The following is a 14,794-nucleotide window of genomic DNA, read 5'->3' on the forward strand; positions in this document are numbered from 1 at the left end:
ATCTTCATCACATTTATCACTTATTCGTACCTTTACTAAAAATATTGTGAATTAAATAATTTAAAGATCTGGAGGAGTAAATAATAAATAACTAAATTAATTTTGACAATTTATGTCTATGAAACTTGTGTACAGACCACCGAATCAGCTGATTTTTGAATTTTTCTGCGAAAAACCGTTAAAATAAATTGAGTATTTTCTCCTTTCCACTATTATTCCATTAATTTTAATTAACAAATTTAAAGCTGGATTAAACAACCGACTAAATAAAATGTTTAAATGTTGCGAACGATCTGTTCAAACAGATAAATAAGTTAATTATAGTGAGAAAGATTTATGTCAATAAAACACTAATACATATAAACACATCCCGATAAACACACATTGGAATATTGTCTACACGACAACAAAGAAGAGAGTATTCAGCGAATTTAGCGACAATATTTTTCATTTTGCTGATCGGGTTTGTTTACATTATAATGTAAAATTTTGTAGAAAGTTATTAATGCTGTAAAATTAGTTAAATTAAGTGTTCGTCTTAATTTTATGTAATGGTGGTTATTTCGGAATCAGTGTATGATAAAATTGTAAATTTTATATTAAATTATAAGGGTTTAGCTATAGAATGTGAGGCGGATTTAGAAAGTCAATTTCCGGATATCCCTCCAAATGCATTAAAATCCATCCTGTCAAAACAAGGACAAAATCTCACTAAATCGTTTTATTCACGGAATCATTTGAAATCGAATGCCATATTAAAAGAGTAAGCTTTGACATAAATAAAACTATCCATTTAATAATAATAATTTTTATTTTTCTAGGTATAAAGAGAGAGTTAAGGATGATAAGACAATCATGGAAATGTCAATGGAATATAAATGCCCACCAATGTCAATTTGTCGAATGATATTGAACGAGCTGTATTCAAAAACAGATGTTAAAGAAATGCTTAAAGATCCAAATTGTATACCTGATCAATTGTTGAGTGCTAATGTTTTGTGAGTAGTTAATATTCTAACTTCTATAACTTTAAAACAATTGAAATGATTTTTTCAGTACCTGTATTTTTAATGATAGTCAAGATGGAATAATTATTGATATGGTTAGATATACTGTTGGAGAAGAATACGAAGTCAAATTAAAGCAATTGGCAAGAGAAGCTGGACTGATTTTTTATGATGAAGGTGATCTTCGACGTGATGGATTTGATAAAACTCCGGATCTTCTTTTAGCCGTTCAAACGATGTATAAAAATACAATAATCAATTGGATCGAAAGTAAAGCATCATTCGGCGATTGTGAATCTCATACAAGATATTTAAATGATCAACTACAATCGTATTATAATAGATTTGGAGTTGGCATTGTAGTTTATTGGGCCGGTTTTCATGAAAACATTCTAAACAAATCTAAGACTAATTTAATAATTCTTGACGATTTTCCATCAAAGGATGATTTTGAAAAATTGACTTTTCAATAAAAAAAAAATATTTTTAAATAATTTATAATCCTCTCTATTTTTAAGTCTACGGTAAAATGAATTCGCTTGAGGTTTCCATTGTCGAATTTTCTGTGCTAATACTCTCATGTAAACTGTCATCTACGATAGCATGAGCCGTCATCAAGTGATTCTGTAAACAAAAATGGTTAATTAAATATTTGATTTTATATACATTGAGAATAATTACTTTTATGTTTGACGGTTTCAAATCCTTGGAATCGCACAGATGGCACTGGATTTCAGTATCGCTTAAAACATTAGATTCTGGAGGCTCTTCAATATTATGAGACTGTTCATGCTTTTCTTTCGACTTAGCCGATCGAAATGTTTTGTTACAATATTCGCACTATAAATTATAATAACTTTTAGCTCTAATTACTTAATTAATTAAAGGTATAACTTACCTTCAAGCAGCGACTTTTATTTTGATGACTTTCCTGATGCTTTCTGAATGAGTAACTTTCAGGAAAGATTTTTCCACATTCGCAAGTCAAAACATTTTCTAGTGTATGAAGTCTATTGAATAAAATAAAATACAATTAAAACATAAGCTGGATATTATCAAGTATTTATCATACCGCATGTGATATTTAAGTTTCTGTTTACGAGCAAAATGCTTTCCACAGACTTCACAGTGGGAGCTTTCTTCTTTTGTGTGTACTTTTTCATGCGAAGTACAAGCACCCTTATCACTAAATGATTTTCCACAACCCTCCCAAGTACATTGATAAGGCTTTTCTTGTAAATGGATTCTTTCGTGGCGTACAAGATTACTTCGCTGGACAAATAATTTTTCACAGAAACTGCATTTGAGTCTTGTGTCTGAATGGATGAGAAGATGTTCCTTGAAACTGTCACGTCTTAAAAATGTCTTGCTACAAAATTCACAAGTGTTGATTACATTTTTGTGAATTATGTTGTGACTGCTTAGACTGCTCTTAGTTGAAAACTTTAAAGGACATGATTTACAAGCAAACATTTTTTCATCTGGATGAGCAAATATGTGATGCATTTTACGATCCTCCTTGTTATCAAATACTTTATTGCACAGAGAAAACTGACATTTAAATGAAGATTTCTTCTTCAAGTCCTTCTTTCGATGAGAATTGACAAAATGCATTTTGGCCGTTCCCATTTTCTTGAATTCCTTTTTACAGAGATTGCAGCAAAATTTCTCAACACGCTTTAAATCTTCTTCGGCATGATTTCTAACAAAATGATCATCATTTTCAAGAGACTTATTAAGTCGATATCGACATAATTTACAATAGTTCATTTTTAAATCAGGATGTCTTTCGTTGAAATGAGCACGTACCTCTTTGAGATTTTTGTATGCAAAACTGCATACATAACACTTATAAAAGACCGAATCAGATGTTAAATTTTTATCAGAATGCTCATAAATCATATGATTTTTAAAATTGTCTTTCGTGACATGATAGGATGCATCGAGTGGACAAATTAATGCTAAATTAAAGTTCTTGTTGTCTTCATTAACTAATGTTTCTGAATTTTGAATTTTACACTTATCGCAGGAATCAAGATTGATAAGTTTAAATCCATGATAATCCTTGAGATGTTCATAATAGACACAAGTGTCTACAAAAGAGTTGTTACAAAATTCACATTTTAAAACTGCCTTTAAAATTTCATCATCGTCATCCAATATCGGTTTCTCTTCTATATGCTCCACTCCAACACACCAAACTTTACTCGTATCAAAATCTGTTTCAATCAGTCTATCAAGTGACTTGATGACACTAAAATTACTCAAACACTCTTCATCAATCTTAGATTTCTTGTCATCTAATATGACATCAATAATCGGATTTTTATCCAAGTTTCTTAAAATTTCTATTGAACTAATTTCGTGCTCATTTTGATAATGATTAATGAACGAAAATTGTTTAATTTCATCCGTTAAATCATGATCACAAAAATTACACAGCACTTGCTTCGAGTCACCTGGAGCATTTTCCACTCGATAAAGCTTTGAGGTTGTTGTGTTCATTGCTTTCTCATATGTCATCAAATTGACACTATGCTTTTCTCTCAAATGATTTTTAAAATTCCCAGAGCTATTAACTATGTTGCATAGAAAGCATTCGACAATGTCATGTAAATTTTGCATATGATCATTGATATCCTGTGGATTTAATAAAGTTGTCTCTTTACAACCATATTTACAGCTCAATGAGGAATGTTGTGAATGTAAATGCTGGCTTAATTCATTCTTATTCTCGAAAACTTGTGCACAGTCCTTTAAATTGCATACAATATATCCCTGACAAAATACACTATGTAGCTCCTTTGCAATTTCATCAAATTTGAATGGGTTTTCACATACAGAGCACATATCCTTCAAATTATTTCCAGTCTCTTCAATTTCAGCAGAATCATCAGCACTCAATACAGAACCGTTTATGGAAATTTCTGGGTTTTTATCTAAAAATTTCTTGAGCGAATGAATTGATATATTATGGTAAAAGACGTAATGTCCAAAGAGCAAGTCAATTCGTTTCCGTTTATTGCACATTAGGCAATTGAAGAATGAGTCACGATTAATTCCTTCGTCACCATCCAAACTAAATAACTTTTTATTTCTTGAAAAGTCTGTATAATTAATTACGCTATGCTTCTTTTCAACATGTTCTGGATATTTTGAAAATGGCTGGATAACAGATGAACAGTAAGAACACAAAAATGATTGATGTGCTTCCTTATAATGTTCACTGACATTAGACTCGTTAATTGTAGTAAATTCATGATCACAATTTGAACAGCCGAACGGAATATGTTGCATTTCATGCTGGATCTTATCAGTGTCATACTTAAAAGCATAATTTGTACAGAAACTGCACAACTTGTAGCCATGAGAAGTGCACCAATGAAGTACAATTTTCAGCTAAAAAGATATGTTTTGAGAAGTTAAATTATGATTTCACAAATTTTCCTCATTATTTTCGTACCTTATTACTGAATTTTTGATCGCAAATTTCGCAAGTCAATTTATTGCAATTCGGCAGCCATTTTCCAGTATCAAATATGTCGTATGGATCATTTTCTACTTGATCTTCAGCATCCATCTGTTTATTATCACTTTAATTAAGCTAATTGATACTAAAATTAATTTTTTTTTATATTTATGAGAATCTTACACTTTTATCAATTCACTAATTCAACTTCATGTCATTTCATTTCATTTTTAAATTTTTCAATAACGGCCAAAATGTTGGCAATCTAAGCATGCTTAATTTACGATTGCTTTTAAGTAACAATTTGTTATTTTCAACAAAGAACTTCTTATTAGCTTATAAATTTTCTAATGTCCATTACTGAGAATAATAAAGTTTACTCAATAGATCCATACATATGCGCACGTTTCTTAACATAATAATTTTATGGAGAGGCAATTCTCTTAAGCTTCAACGAGCTAAGTGTTGCTTAAGTTTTCATTAAAGTAGTTTCGTTTCTCGCTTTGCCGTAACAACAGCATTAAAATTTACTTTCTTTATAATTTTTCTTTCACTCATTGTGCGAAAAAAATAAAAAATAAGAGAAATACAGCATGTAATATAATTTTATTAAGCTGTTCTTGATGTAATCGAGCAGGTTTCTGAAATCGAAAGTATCTTAAAGGAAAGATGCATCCTTCTGACGCAAACCAAAAAATAATGTGCAATATTCTCAGTTTAAATTTTAATTGTTAAAAAAATTATTAAGGTGAATTAAAGTTTCTTATTGTTACTAATTTTGACACTCGATCGTAATTATGAGATACCTAAAAGTTTATAGTTTTGAATATTCGTATAATTGCAAATGTAATATGCAATAACAATAAAATAATCTTTTGAATCAAATTTAATCTCAAATTGGACACTACAGTTAAGTTAATTAAATTTGGGATTAATACACATCCGTCGTATCTAACAATGCACTACACTAGTTATTGAAGAAATCATGGAAAACTAGATCAATCAAGTGAAATAAAATAACACATATGCAATGAGAAAGAAAAAATTATTTGAAAATGAAAATGAAAGTCATTACTTTTCATCTTTCTTTCCTATTGATTTTCTCGCGTCGCAATCATAAATTTATGTTGCAAACTAATATTTTTTTTTTCACTAAAATATAATTATCAGATTTTCAATGAATTTTGAAAGAAAAAAAATTAAGAAACGTGACTAACATAATCATTAGCTTAATAATTTTTAGGCAAAAAAAAAGAGACTCATAATTTGCTTTAATTACTGTATTTAGTGATCAAATTGTAAGAAGAAGAAGTAAACAGCCACAATGACAACTAAAATGTGCAATACTATAAATCAAAATATTGAACCGTTGGATAGCAAGTTTATCGAACATATTAAGAAATTTGAGACATTACTCAACAGTAATAATAATAATAATTCGACGTATCAAAATGATGTTACTCGTTTAAAGCAGTAAGTATCACCTTGAATTAATTATTTAATCACTCTAGACATCTTACACATTATTAAAAATTTACATAATTCATAAAGAATTAGCTCAATAGCAACAACAACTGTACATAGTGTGGACGAAAAGATGCAATCGAATGCTGTATGGGATAGAGGAAAGGAAAAACTAGATGTGAAACGTTTGGAAAGTAGTTTAGAAACTTATTTAGAGACACTGCCACCGAAAACAGATAAAAATCATATGATATCATCCAAGTCACATAATTCCAGTATATTAAACGCTTATTTACTTAATTTCGAAAATATTTCTAGTGATGATCTTGAATCCTTAGATGGTAAATTTAATAATGAGAATAACCAAAATGCAGCTGTTGACTTAGGCAATAGTAGCAATAAACCAAATGCTCAAATTAATGAAGATTCCATTTCGACATCTTCGCTTTCAAATTTTCACAACATTCAATGCATCGAGTATATCCATCAAAAGTTGGAGCAATATTTAAAAACATGTAAAGAGCATCATCAAGACGACGGGCCATCAACACAATTAGTGTCAAAAATAGACGAATTAAAGAAGGAATTGGAAAAATATGTCGAAATGATCAATCAACGTAAGGAAAGTGAATTGAAGAGATTCTCTGAAAATATGTCGAACCATTCAAACATTGTTTTATTGAAAAAAGCTTTCTTGAAGAAGGAAATGCATACGACCGGTAGTAGTGTAGGCAATTATGATAATATAAGCTATAACCAAACAGATGCTGTTAGTTATTATTCCAATGATTCAATATCTGATTATGAAAGATGCAAAAGTATGAATTTTGATGGATTTTTTATGAAAAATTGTTACGATAAGTACTCATTCAACAGCAACTTTGATACCAATTCCGTAGAGTATTACTCAATGTTAATTGCTGAAGAGAGAAATGATAATCTTGTTAACGATGCACCGATTCCACCGCCACGCTACAATGAACGCGAGAAAATATCGCTAATTTATAGAAATCCTGACGATCAAATTATCAAGCAGTGGCAAAAATACCAATTAAATACAATAACAATTAAGCCAAAAAAGAATAGAATGGTAAAAATTAAGATGACCAAGGAGAAGAAGAGGAAAAATTACGACATTTGGTCATTTACTTTAGACTATCATAAGACAAGAATGCTGCAAATGAAACTCGAAAAAGAGCGGAAAATTAGATTAATTTGTCGAATGTTTTTCTACTTCTTTGGTGTTGCATGCTTCGTACTCGTAGTGATAATAGTGCAATCTATATTTAATGTGAGGAAAAAGTAAAAAAATTGTAAAAATAATTATTAAAGTCAGTGTGTTGGAGGTAAATCGCTTTGTAATAAGTTGAGATCTAAGATATTTTAATGTAAAACAGTGAAAATTGTCTTATGCTTGCCGAAGCAGTTAATTCACTTTGCATGCGTGAAAAATGCAACCCTACAATTGAGCGAACTCCAAGCACTAACAAGTCTTGTGCATTATTATTTTTTATATTTTATTTATTATTATTATTAAATACAAAATCTCATATTTTTTTTTCATCGTTATTTCTCTAAAATCTTCACCTTTTTAGTAATACTTACTTTCATTACTTCAATACAAAAATGTATAAAAAAGTTAAAATAATTTAAAAACATAAATATTAATATACAATATTCTATTATCGTCTTAAAAAGTCGGTATGCTCATTTTTTTTACTGGATAGATCCTCGATTTGAATAGAATTTTCTTAGAAATAAAATAAAATTTTAAATCGAGGATCCTCTATTATTACTATTATTATTATTATTTTTTAACGAATGTACAGTAAATATTTTTCTTTTAAAATAAAAGTAGAAAAATAAAAAAAAAAGAAATGTAAATTCAGTTCTACTGGCAGTATGTAATGTGTATGTAATGGTCTAGATTGACTGTCTGTTGAAACATGGAATAGGGTTATATTTTAAGAATAAGTAAGGAAGAAAAGAAAAATGAGAAATAAATAAATGCAGTAGTCAATATTCAATGACTTAAATTTTAAACACAGAAGTCGGAAATGTAAACATTACTCAAAAAAATTATATGTACAGCATCACGCAACTCTTTCAGATTCTCTCTTTACTATTTTTGATTGTAAAATAATTTATTCTTTAGCGCTTTACTACAAGTGGAAGTATTTTTTTTATATGTTTTTTACTCAGCTATAATCTCTAACTAGATAAATGCCTCTCACTCAGCTACAACTTGTTTGTGAGCAAAACGAGAAGGTTTTTAGTGCGTTTTGCACTAGGCTTGAAGCTATCATCATTCATCTAAGAATTATTCTTTCTTCCAATTTCAATTAGGTTTTATCTCTAATAATGATAATAAAATAGTACGAGAAACAAACAAACCTGTGTGCTCAATTTTTAAAAAATTTCAATTTTTGTTTTTTTGTTCATAATCTTCTCCTTAATAGATAAAATATTTCTACTAAATTCTAATAAAAAATGACTGAAGCTTTAGGCAGTTTACATGAATGTTTCGTTATAAAGTTTTGTTTGTTCTGCTTTTCTTACATCCATTTTCTTTCATATATACCATAATGCATAAGATTATTTTTTTGATCAATTTTGTTCATTGACTCTCATTACATATATATCCTTAAAATAGATATATATCCTATGTTCATTTGAGATACTCACTTGATGCATAAATTTAACATTTAAGCTTGTCATTTTGCTCAATCAGCTGTTATATTGTTATTAGCGTTATTGGAACTATCACTATTATTATTATGTGTCGGTGAACCCGTAGAACTTTTGTTGCGCCGAAAGAAATTAAGGGTTTTCTTTGTCTTGACTTTTGTCTCTTGCTCGTCATGCTTCTCTTTATCCTTTTCCTTATCTTTGGCGGTATCATCTTTCACTTTACTTGATGTCAAAAATTTCGGGAAGAAATGATGTTGAGATTCCTTATTCTTTTGATTTTGGACTTTAACAATTTTTTCACTAGATTCATTTTCATTAATATTAGAGTTATTATTTTTTGACTTTTTATCACTCAGTGATAATTTCTCAATAGCTACATTTTCACTCTCTAAACTTGTCGTGTTTGGCGATTCTACAATATTATTATTTAGTGCGGTTGAATCAATACTCTTTTCCGACAAAGCTTCTGCTGCTTTCTCCTGAGCATTCATTTCATTTGAATTTACTTCATTGTTCATAATTGATTCTATGCTTTCTTCCATGCACTTTTGTATAGGCGATATAGGTGTTGCACTATCAGGTCCGAATTCTGTATACACAACAATATCAGATACTCCTGACTTTTCCTTCTCTCTAAAATTCTGAACAGCACTCCATATATCTTTTAATTCTCCCGTCAAGTCTCGATCTTTTAAAATTTCAGGTTTTCTGTTTAAATGCAAAAAATAAAGTGTTAATTTGACATCAATTACGTATTTTGTTATTGAATATCTTACTTTGATAATGCTAGGCCAGGATTCATCGCTTCAACGAATTCACACATTAATTCAACTAAATTCGATTGTTCAGGTGTTTCTGGACAGTTTCTTCCCGTTTTCTTTAATACTTCTGGCGATGCCATAACGGCAAAAATTAATTGAGTTGGAGGTAATTGAGGTGATGCTAATTGCTGTTGTGCTTGTAGGGAATTTTTCAGTGAATTAAATGATCGGATCTGCATGCCTCCATACAATGGAACCTAGAATATATAAATAAATAAGAATTACAGAGTAGGTAATAAATTTTCTGACAAGTTTGTATTTATATAAGGACATAATGATTTATTGAACCAATTGTTGCTCAGAAAAGTAATGAAAAAATAAAGATCCTGGTTTATCATTAAATCTCATTAAATCCTTTCAAATTTACACTTTTGATATCAATAAGCTATTGTATCAAATAAAGCTGATTTAAGTCTATGGTTCTGGAAGTGACCAAAATCTAGTTGTTTTTTTTTGTTTTCGAATTTTTAATTCTAATATTACTCAATTTTGTAAGACACTAATTAAGTGCGTATTGAAGCGAAACTTACCGGATCAAATTCTGATAATTGATTCGCGATCCGCGAATATGATAGGACATTAATAAAAACATCTTTAGATCCATCACTCAAAGATTCTTTGATACAAAATTTCGGTTGCGGCGGAGATTTAAAGGATTTTGCTGATCGATGCCTTTTGTTCATAATACTGACTAAAGTCTGATCATCGATGCTCAATATTTCATTGTTTGACATAATTTTCAATAATTTTTTTTAAGAATAGAAAAACTATACACAAAAAAAATTATAATAGCGGAAAATGAAAAATTACGATTTTTTTGATAAAAGTCTCATTAAATGCAGATATTTTGAGTTTATGCCACACTTTAGTTCCTTTACAAGCTACTTTTTATAAATTAATTAAATTTAAGTGTACAGGGAATTTTTTATGAAGAAAATTAAAATATTAAAATTTCTATGAAAATCAACTAGCCCTTTTGAAAATTTAAGGTTCAAATTTTTCAAATACGTTACGGATTTAACTTTTGTCAACTTTAATTAATTAATCAAATCTTACTAAAAGAACTCTATTGCACAAGTACTAGACAAAGCTTAATTTAATTAAAACAAGTTTATCATGCAATGTTGATCAGTTGAAGGATGACTTTTGATATTTATTTTGTTGTATGTACAGCATGAGCATAAAATTTTAAATTTAAAACATTAATCATAGGAACCTAATAAAAGTTATTTAAAACAAAATAAGAGTTTAAAACAAAGAAAATGCGCTGAAAATTAATAGCACACTGAAAAAGTGACTTTTTTACTAGCTATGACATTTGTCAATAATGTCACATCACTGTGTTCTGATCTTAACAGAGTTGTTACAAACATTCTTGTTATTATTGATTGTTATTGATCATGCTAGATCCTGTATATACTTTTAAAGCACTCTCTAACTGATTTGATAATGTAACTTTAAGCTGTTATGATAGTCTGTCACTGAAATGATATTAGATCTGTGCTAAAATCAGTTCTCTTAGAATCAGCTACTTGATACCAACTATGCATGCATTTTGTTATTGAAAAAAAATAAAAAAATCAGATTGCGAAAAAGAAAAAATTTGAAACAAATGTAAATTTAAATTAAAAAGGCATAACAAGAGCATAAAACAGAGTACTAATGGAAGAGAATTCCTCCAAGAATGTTGTTGACAACAACAGAACAAGTGGAAATAAAATAATTCGTACTGAAAGTTCAAGTAGTGATGATTATGAATTAGTTGACAGTAATATCATTGAAAACATCGAAAAAGTTGCTGATACGCCAGTCCTAGAAAACTTTTTGGTGAGTGAAGCTCTCATTACCGACGCAATGATCAATTCTCCATCATCTAACAACGTTTTGGTGGGAAAATCAATATTCTACGATTGTCTGGATGAAAAATCCAAGTCGGAAAAATTATCAGATACAGATGAAGGTAAATATAGCATCAATATAGTCTTATCACTTTTTGTACTTTCTTTGTTCATTTATTTTAATAGATGCTCCGACGTATGAAATTGATCCGGAATACAGAAACGATGGAAATTTCACAATATTTTCAAATGTAGTTTATTTAGGTTCAGTGAATTTACAAGCACCAAAATCTGAACCCGAAATTTTACAGTGAGTTATAGAAACATTTTATGATATCATAGAAAAAGTATTATTGATAAATTTAAAATTTATTTCTAGTCACATCAATGAACTTAATAGTGGAACTAACAGCATTGATTCTGGTGTTAAAGTGAAAATATCGATTCCAAATTGTTCAGATGGGCAAGTTATATTATTTCATGAAGAAAGTGATACAGTTTATTCCACATTTGGTATTCAATCCATATTATTCTACGCACGAGGTGTGAAAAACTCAAGTGACGGTGCCTGCTTTGCATTTAGCTGGTCTCATGGCGATTGTCAGGAAACGGCAGTTTATCAGTGTCATATATTTCGTTGTAATATTCCTGAAGCAGTTAATCCTGTTAGTCAGTGCTTCGCAAAAGCTTTTAGAAAGCCTCCATGTAGCAGTAGCATGGTTTGTAGCATGGCGTCCGATAATTTTGTTATGAATTCTATAACATCAGATATCAGCGGAAATCCATTATCTTCAGCAATGTATGAGTTTTTGGTGGCCTTAGAAATACGAGAAAAGGTGTCAAAAAATTCATACTCTAATGTACAGAGAGAAAAGTCATACTTTAAGATTCACCAAAATTGTGATAAGGAAATATTCATAACTGTTAAGCAAATATCCTCCGATAATCTTCCACCATTATTTATTGAGCGGTGCTTTGGTGTGTTGTTATCAGTTGGTAAAATAAAGAAACAAGCTGATATGTTGTTGCTTGAACTTCAAACTCCTGGAAATTATCTCAAAGGATCACCAGATTTTCAAATAGTCGCCAAATGGAGTTTGAATGACAAACCATTCGAAGTTTTGAATGAGTCACAAAAAACTCATTTGATTACTATTGCAGTAGATTTGGTGATTAAGGGCATTCAAGAGCCTGTAAGATTCGTCATCGAAACGCATATGAAAATTGATAATTCTGAAATACAGTCATCTAGATTTAGTAATAGCTTTCTTTTTACACAAGGAAACAAACGGCCATTATTGAAAAAGTTTTATATACAGCTTAAGGAAAATAAGGACAACACATGGATTCTAGATTCCATTGATCCCTCTGATGAAATATTGGAACCAACACAGTCATCTTCATTCAATCAAAAAATTAAGGTATATCCGTTTGCAAACATATGTAAACAATTTTTATCGTTAATTCTGATTGTAGAACATTTCCAAAATCGTACGATCAACAAGTATAGTCTCATTTGACGATGATTTAAGTGCTGATGACATCACTCCGACAGACGACGAAGAAGACGAGCCATTACAAAGTGGAACGGGAGAAGTGAGCAAGGAATGTTCACAAGACCGTCTCGATTTATGGTAAATTAAAATATTAATAATTCAAATTGATATACATATTAAGAGATTTATTTTGTAGGGTGCCAGTCTTATCAGAATGGAATTCAACAAGTAAACGTCCAAAGAATCTCCAAACATTAGTTCGTAGTGGCGGAATTCCAGAAGCATTGAGATGTCAACTATGGCAAAAGCTTTCTAAAACTGAAGATCGTGCTGACTTAAGTGATCAATATCGACTATTGATAACAAAAGAATCCAAATGTGAAGATATTATATTAAGGGATGTTCATCGCACATTCCCAGCACATGAATTATTTCGCGAAAAAAGTGGTTCGGGACAAGAGTCACTTTATAAGGTTTCGCGTGCTTATTCCGTTTATGATACAGGTATGATTTCATAAGAAACTCGTTGACATAATAAAAAAATAATTTATTTCTTTTACAACAGAAATTGGATATTGTCAAGGACTGTCATTTATTGCAGCAACTTTATTACTTCACATGCCAGAAGAAGAATCTTTTCAAGTACTTGTTTCCATAATGTACGATTATGGACTACGTGAACTCTATAAACAAAATTTCGAAAATCTCTCACTTCGTCTATTTCAACTTACATGCTTAATGCGGGTAATTTAAAATTAATATTCATAATGATGATAACAAAATTAGCAGGTGACTAATTTATATGCTTAAAAATATTTTTTAGGATCAACTGCCAGATTTATATGAACATTTTATGAATCAAAAATTGGAAGTTCATATGTTTGCTTCTCAATGGTTCTTAACATTATTCACTGCTCGCTTCCCATTAGCATTTGTTTTCAACGTAGTTGATTTCTTCCTGCTTGACGGAATCAATGTTTTATTTCAAATTGCCATAGCATTACTAACTGTATGCAAAAAGGAGCTTTTGACAAAGGATTTTGAATCAATTTTAAAATATATTCGAGTTCAGCTTCCAAAAAAATTCCGCAAAGAGCATCAAGTTGCAAAGCTCATTAGATTGGCAAGTGACTGTAAAACAAAGAAATTGAAAAAGTATGAAGACGAATATTTGATTCAAAAAGAAGAAACTGAAAGATTTGAGAAAATGCTTTCTCAATATCAAATGAAGTACCACGAGGACAAAAAAGTTATGAGAAAGGAGATTGATCAGCTCCAACAACGAGTCAAAAAGTACGAAAGCGACGAAAAGAAGTATGAAAGTATTATTAACGATTATAAGCAAATAATTCAACGACAAGAACAACAAATAGAGGAACTAAAAAATCCAACGGTATGGAATAATTTATCTTTATATGCCAGGATATGCCTTAATTATTCAATTTATATTTTTATATCAATTTAATGTAGGCACAAGACAATACGAAAGTAGACGATAATAAGGATAGCAAAAGTACTAAGGATAACGAGAATAATGTCTATTCACTGAAGCAGAGGATAAAAGAATTGGAACTAGACTTGGCACGAGCAAAAGTAGCACAAGTAGAAGCTGAATGTCAGAATCAAAATTTAAAGCATCAGATGATAAATATGTCAAACACTGCAAAAGTTCCTTTACCACCTAATAATTCTTGGAAGTCAAAATTTGAGAATGTTGTTAGTTCTATGAACATCCCTAATATGACAATGAACATGCCATCTTTCCAATCTCATATAACCGATCTTACTCACTTTAATTCAACTGAAGATACCAAATAAAAATCTCTCCCTATAGTATATAACATTCTTCATGTATTACATTGATATTCCATGCTTAAATTATCAATTTATATATGACATGTATTACATAAAAAAATATGTAACTTTAAAAGCACATAAATTTCTGAATTCCATATAATTATAAAATACACACAGAATACACACGATATTTAGACAAGGAACTTGATTT

The 14,794-nt window shown here is 29.9% G+C and overlaps 4 protein-coding genes across 4 annotated transcripts; 2 read left to right on the plus strand and 2 right to left on the minus strand.

The window, feature by feature from the left end:
* The first annotated feature begins 451 nt into the window (after nt 1-451).
* LOC139087257 (CDAN1-interacting nuclease 1) lies at nt 452-1,508 on the plus strand. The gene is made up of 3 exons (XM_070636014.1): nt 452-763; nt 822-998; nt 1,057-1,508. Exons 1-3 carry the CDS (start codon nt 552-554, stop codon nt 1,478-1,480), a joined length of 813 nt encoding a protein of 270 aa, XP_070492115.1. The 5' UTR covers nt 452-551; the 3' UTR covers nt 1,481-1,508.
* On the minus strand, nt 1,057-4,671 carry LOC139087256 (zinc finger protein 226-like). Its single transcript, XM_070636013.1, has 5 exons — nt 4,471-4,671; nt 2,080-4,406; nt 1,906-2,017; nt 1,689-1,847; nt 1,057-1,631 (listed from the first exon to the last, which is right to left on the minus strand). The coding sequence occupies exons 1-5, from the start codon at nt 4,585-4,587 to the stop codon at nt 1,527-1,529; spliced, it is 2,820 nt and encodes a 939-aa protein (XP_070492114.1). The 5' UTR covers nt 4,588-4,671; the 3' UTR covers nt 1,057-1,526.
* A 2,809-nt stretch (nt 4,672-7,480) lies between these two features.
* LOC139087181 (E3 ubiquitin-protein ligase cblA) lies at nt 7,481-10,423 on the minus strand. Its single transcript, XM_070635921.1, has 3 exons — nt 9,983-10,423; nt 9,408-9,649; nt 7,481-9,339 (listed from the first exon to the last, which is right to left on the minus strand). Exons 1-3 carry the CDS (start codon nt 10,184-10,186, stop codon nt 8,664-8,666), a joined length of 1,122 nt encoding a protein of 373 aa, XP_070492022.1. The 5' UTR covers nt 10,187-10,423; the 3' UTR covers nt 7,481-8,663.
* Nucleotides 10,424-10,946: 523 nt separating this feature from the next.
* On the plus strand, nt 10,947-14,778 carry GAPcenA (GTPase activating protein and centrosome-associated). The gene is made up of 8 exons (XM_070635915.1): nt 10,947-11,412; nt 11,477-11,600; nt 11,670-12,711; nt 12,767-12,924; nt 12,983-13,290; nt 13,352-13,530; nt 13,610-14,179; nt 14,257-14,778. Exons 1-8 carry the CDS (start codon nt 11,115-11,117, stop codon nt 14,602-14,604), a joined length of 3,027 nt encoding a protein of 1,008 aa, XP_070492016.1. The 5' UTR covers nt 10,947-11,114; the 3' UTR covers nt 14,605-14,778.
* The last annotated feature ends 16 nt before the right edge of the window (nt 14,779-14,794 follow it).

Source organism: Chironomus tepperi, unplaced genomic scaffold (genome assembly GCF_022539635.2).
Source record: "Chironomus tepperi strain 1889 unplaced genomic scaffold, CSIRO-AGI_Ctep_v1 contig_100, whole genome shotgun sequence".
NCBI classification, from domain to species: Eukaryota; Metazoa; Arthropoda; class Insecta; order Diptera; family Chironomidae; genus Chironomus; species Chironomus tepperi.

Bases quoted from the DNA above. Each gene is read 5' to 3' on its own strand.
- LOC139087257 (XM_070636014.1), top strand. From the start codon at position 552: ATGGTGGTTATTTCGGAATCAGTGTATGATAAAATTGTAAATTTTATA. The intron at 764-821 runs GTAAGCTTTGAC...TTATTTTTCTAG, and splicing joins TCGAATGCCATATTAAAAGA to GTATAAAGAGAGAGTTAAGG. The intron at 999-1,056 runs GTGAGTAGTTAA...TGATTTTTTCAG, and splicing joins TTGTTGAGTGCTAATGTTTT to TACCTGTATTTTTAATGATA.
- LOC139087181 (XM_070635921.1), bottom strand. From the start codon at position 10,186: ATGTCAAACAATGAAATATTGAGCATCGATGATCAGACTTTAGTCAGT. The intron at 9,650-9,982 runs GTAAGTTTCGCT...TATATATTCTAG, and splicing joins AATTATCAGAATTTGATCCG to GTTCCATTGTATGGAGGCAT. The intron at 9,340-9,407 runs GTAAGATATTCA...GCATTTAAACAG, and splicing joins CCTGGCCTAGCATTATCAAA to AAAACCTGAAATTTTAAAAG.
- GAPcenA (XM_070635915.1), top strand. From the start codon at position 11,115: ATGGAAGAGAATTCCTCCAAGAATGTTGTTGACAACAACAGAACAAGT. The intron at 12,712-12,766 runs GTATATCCGTTT...TTCTGATTGTAG, and splicing joins CATTCAATCAAAAAATTAAG to AACATTTCCAAAATCGTACG. The intron at 13,531-13,609 runs GTAATTTAAAAT...AATATTTTTTAG, and splicing joins AACTTACATGCTTAATGCGG to GATCAACTGCCAGATTTATA.
- LOC139087256 (XM_070636013.1), bottom strand. From the start codon at position 4,587: ATGGATGCTGAAGATCAAGTAGAAAATGATCCATACGACATATTTGAT. The intron at 2,018-2,079 runs GTATGATAAATA...TTTATTCAATAG, and splicing joins AAACTTAAATATCACATGCG to ACTTCATACACTAGAAAATG. The intron at 1,848-1,905 runs GTAAGTTATACC...TATAATTTATAG, and splicing joins ATAAAAGTCGCTGCTTGAAG to TGCGAATATTGTAACAAAAC.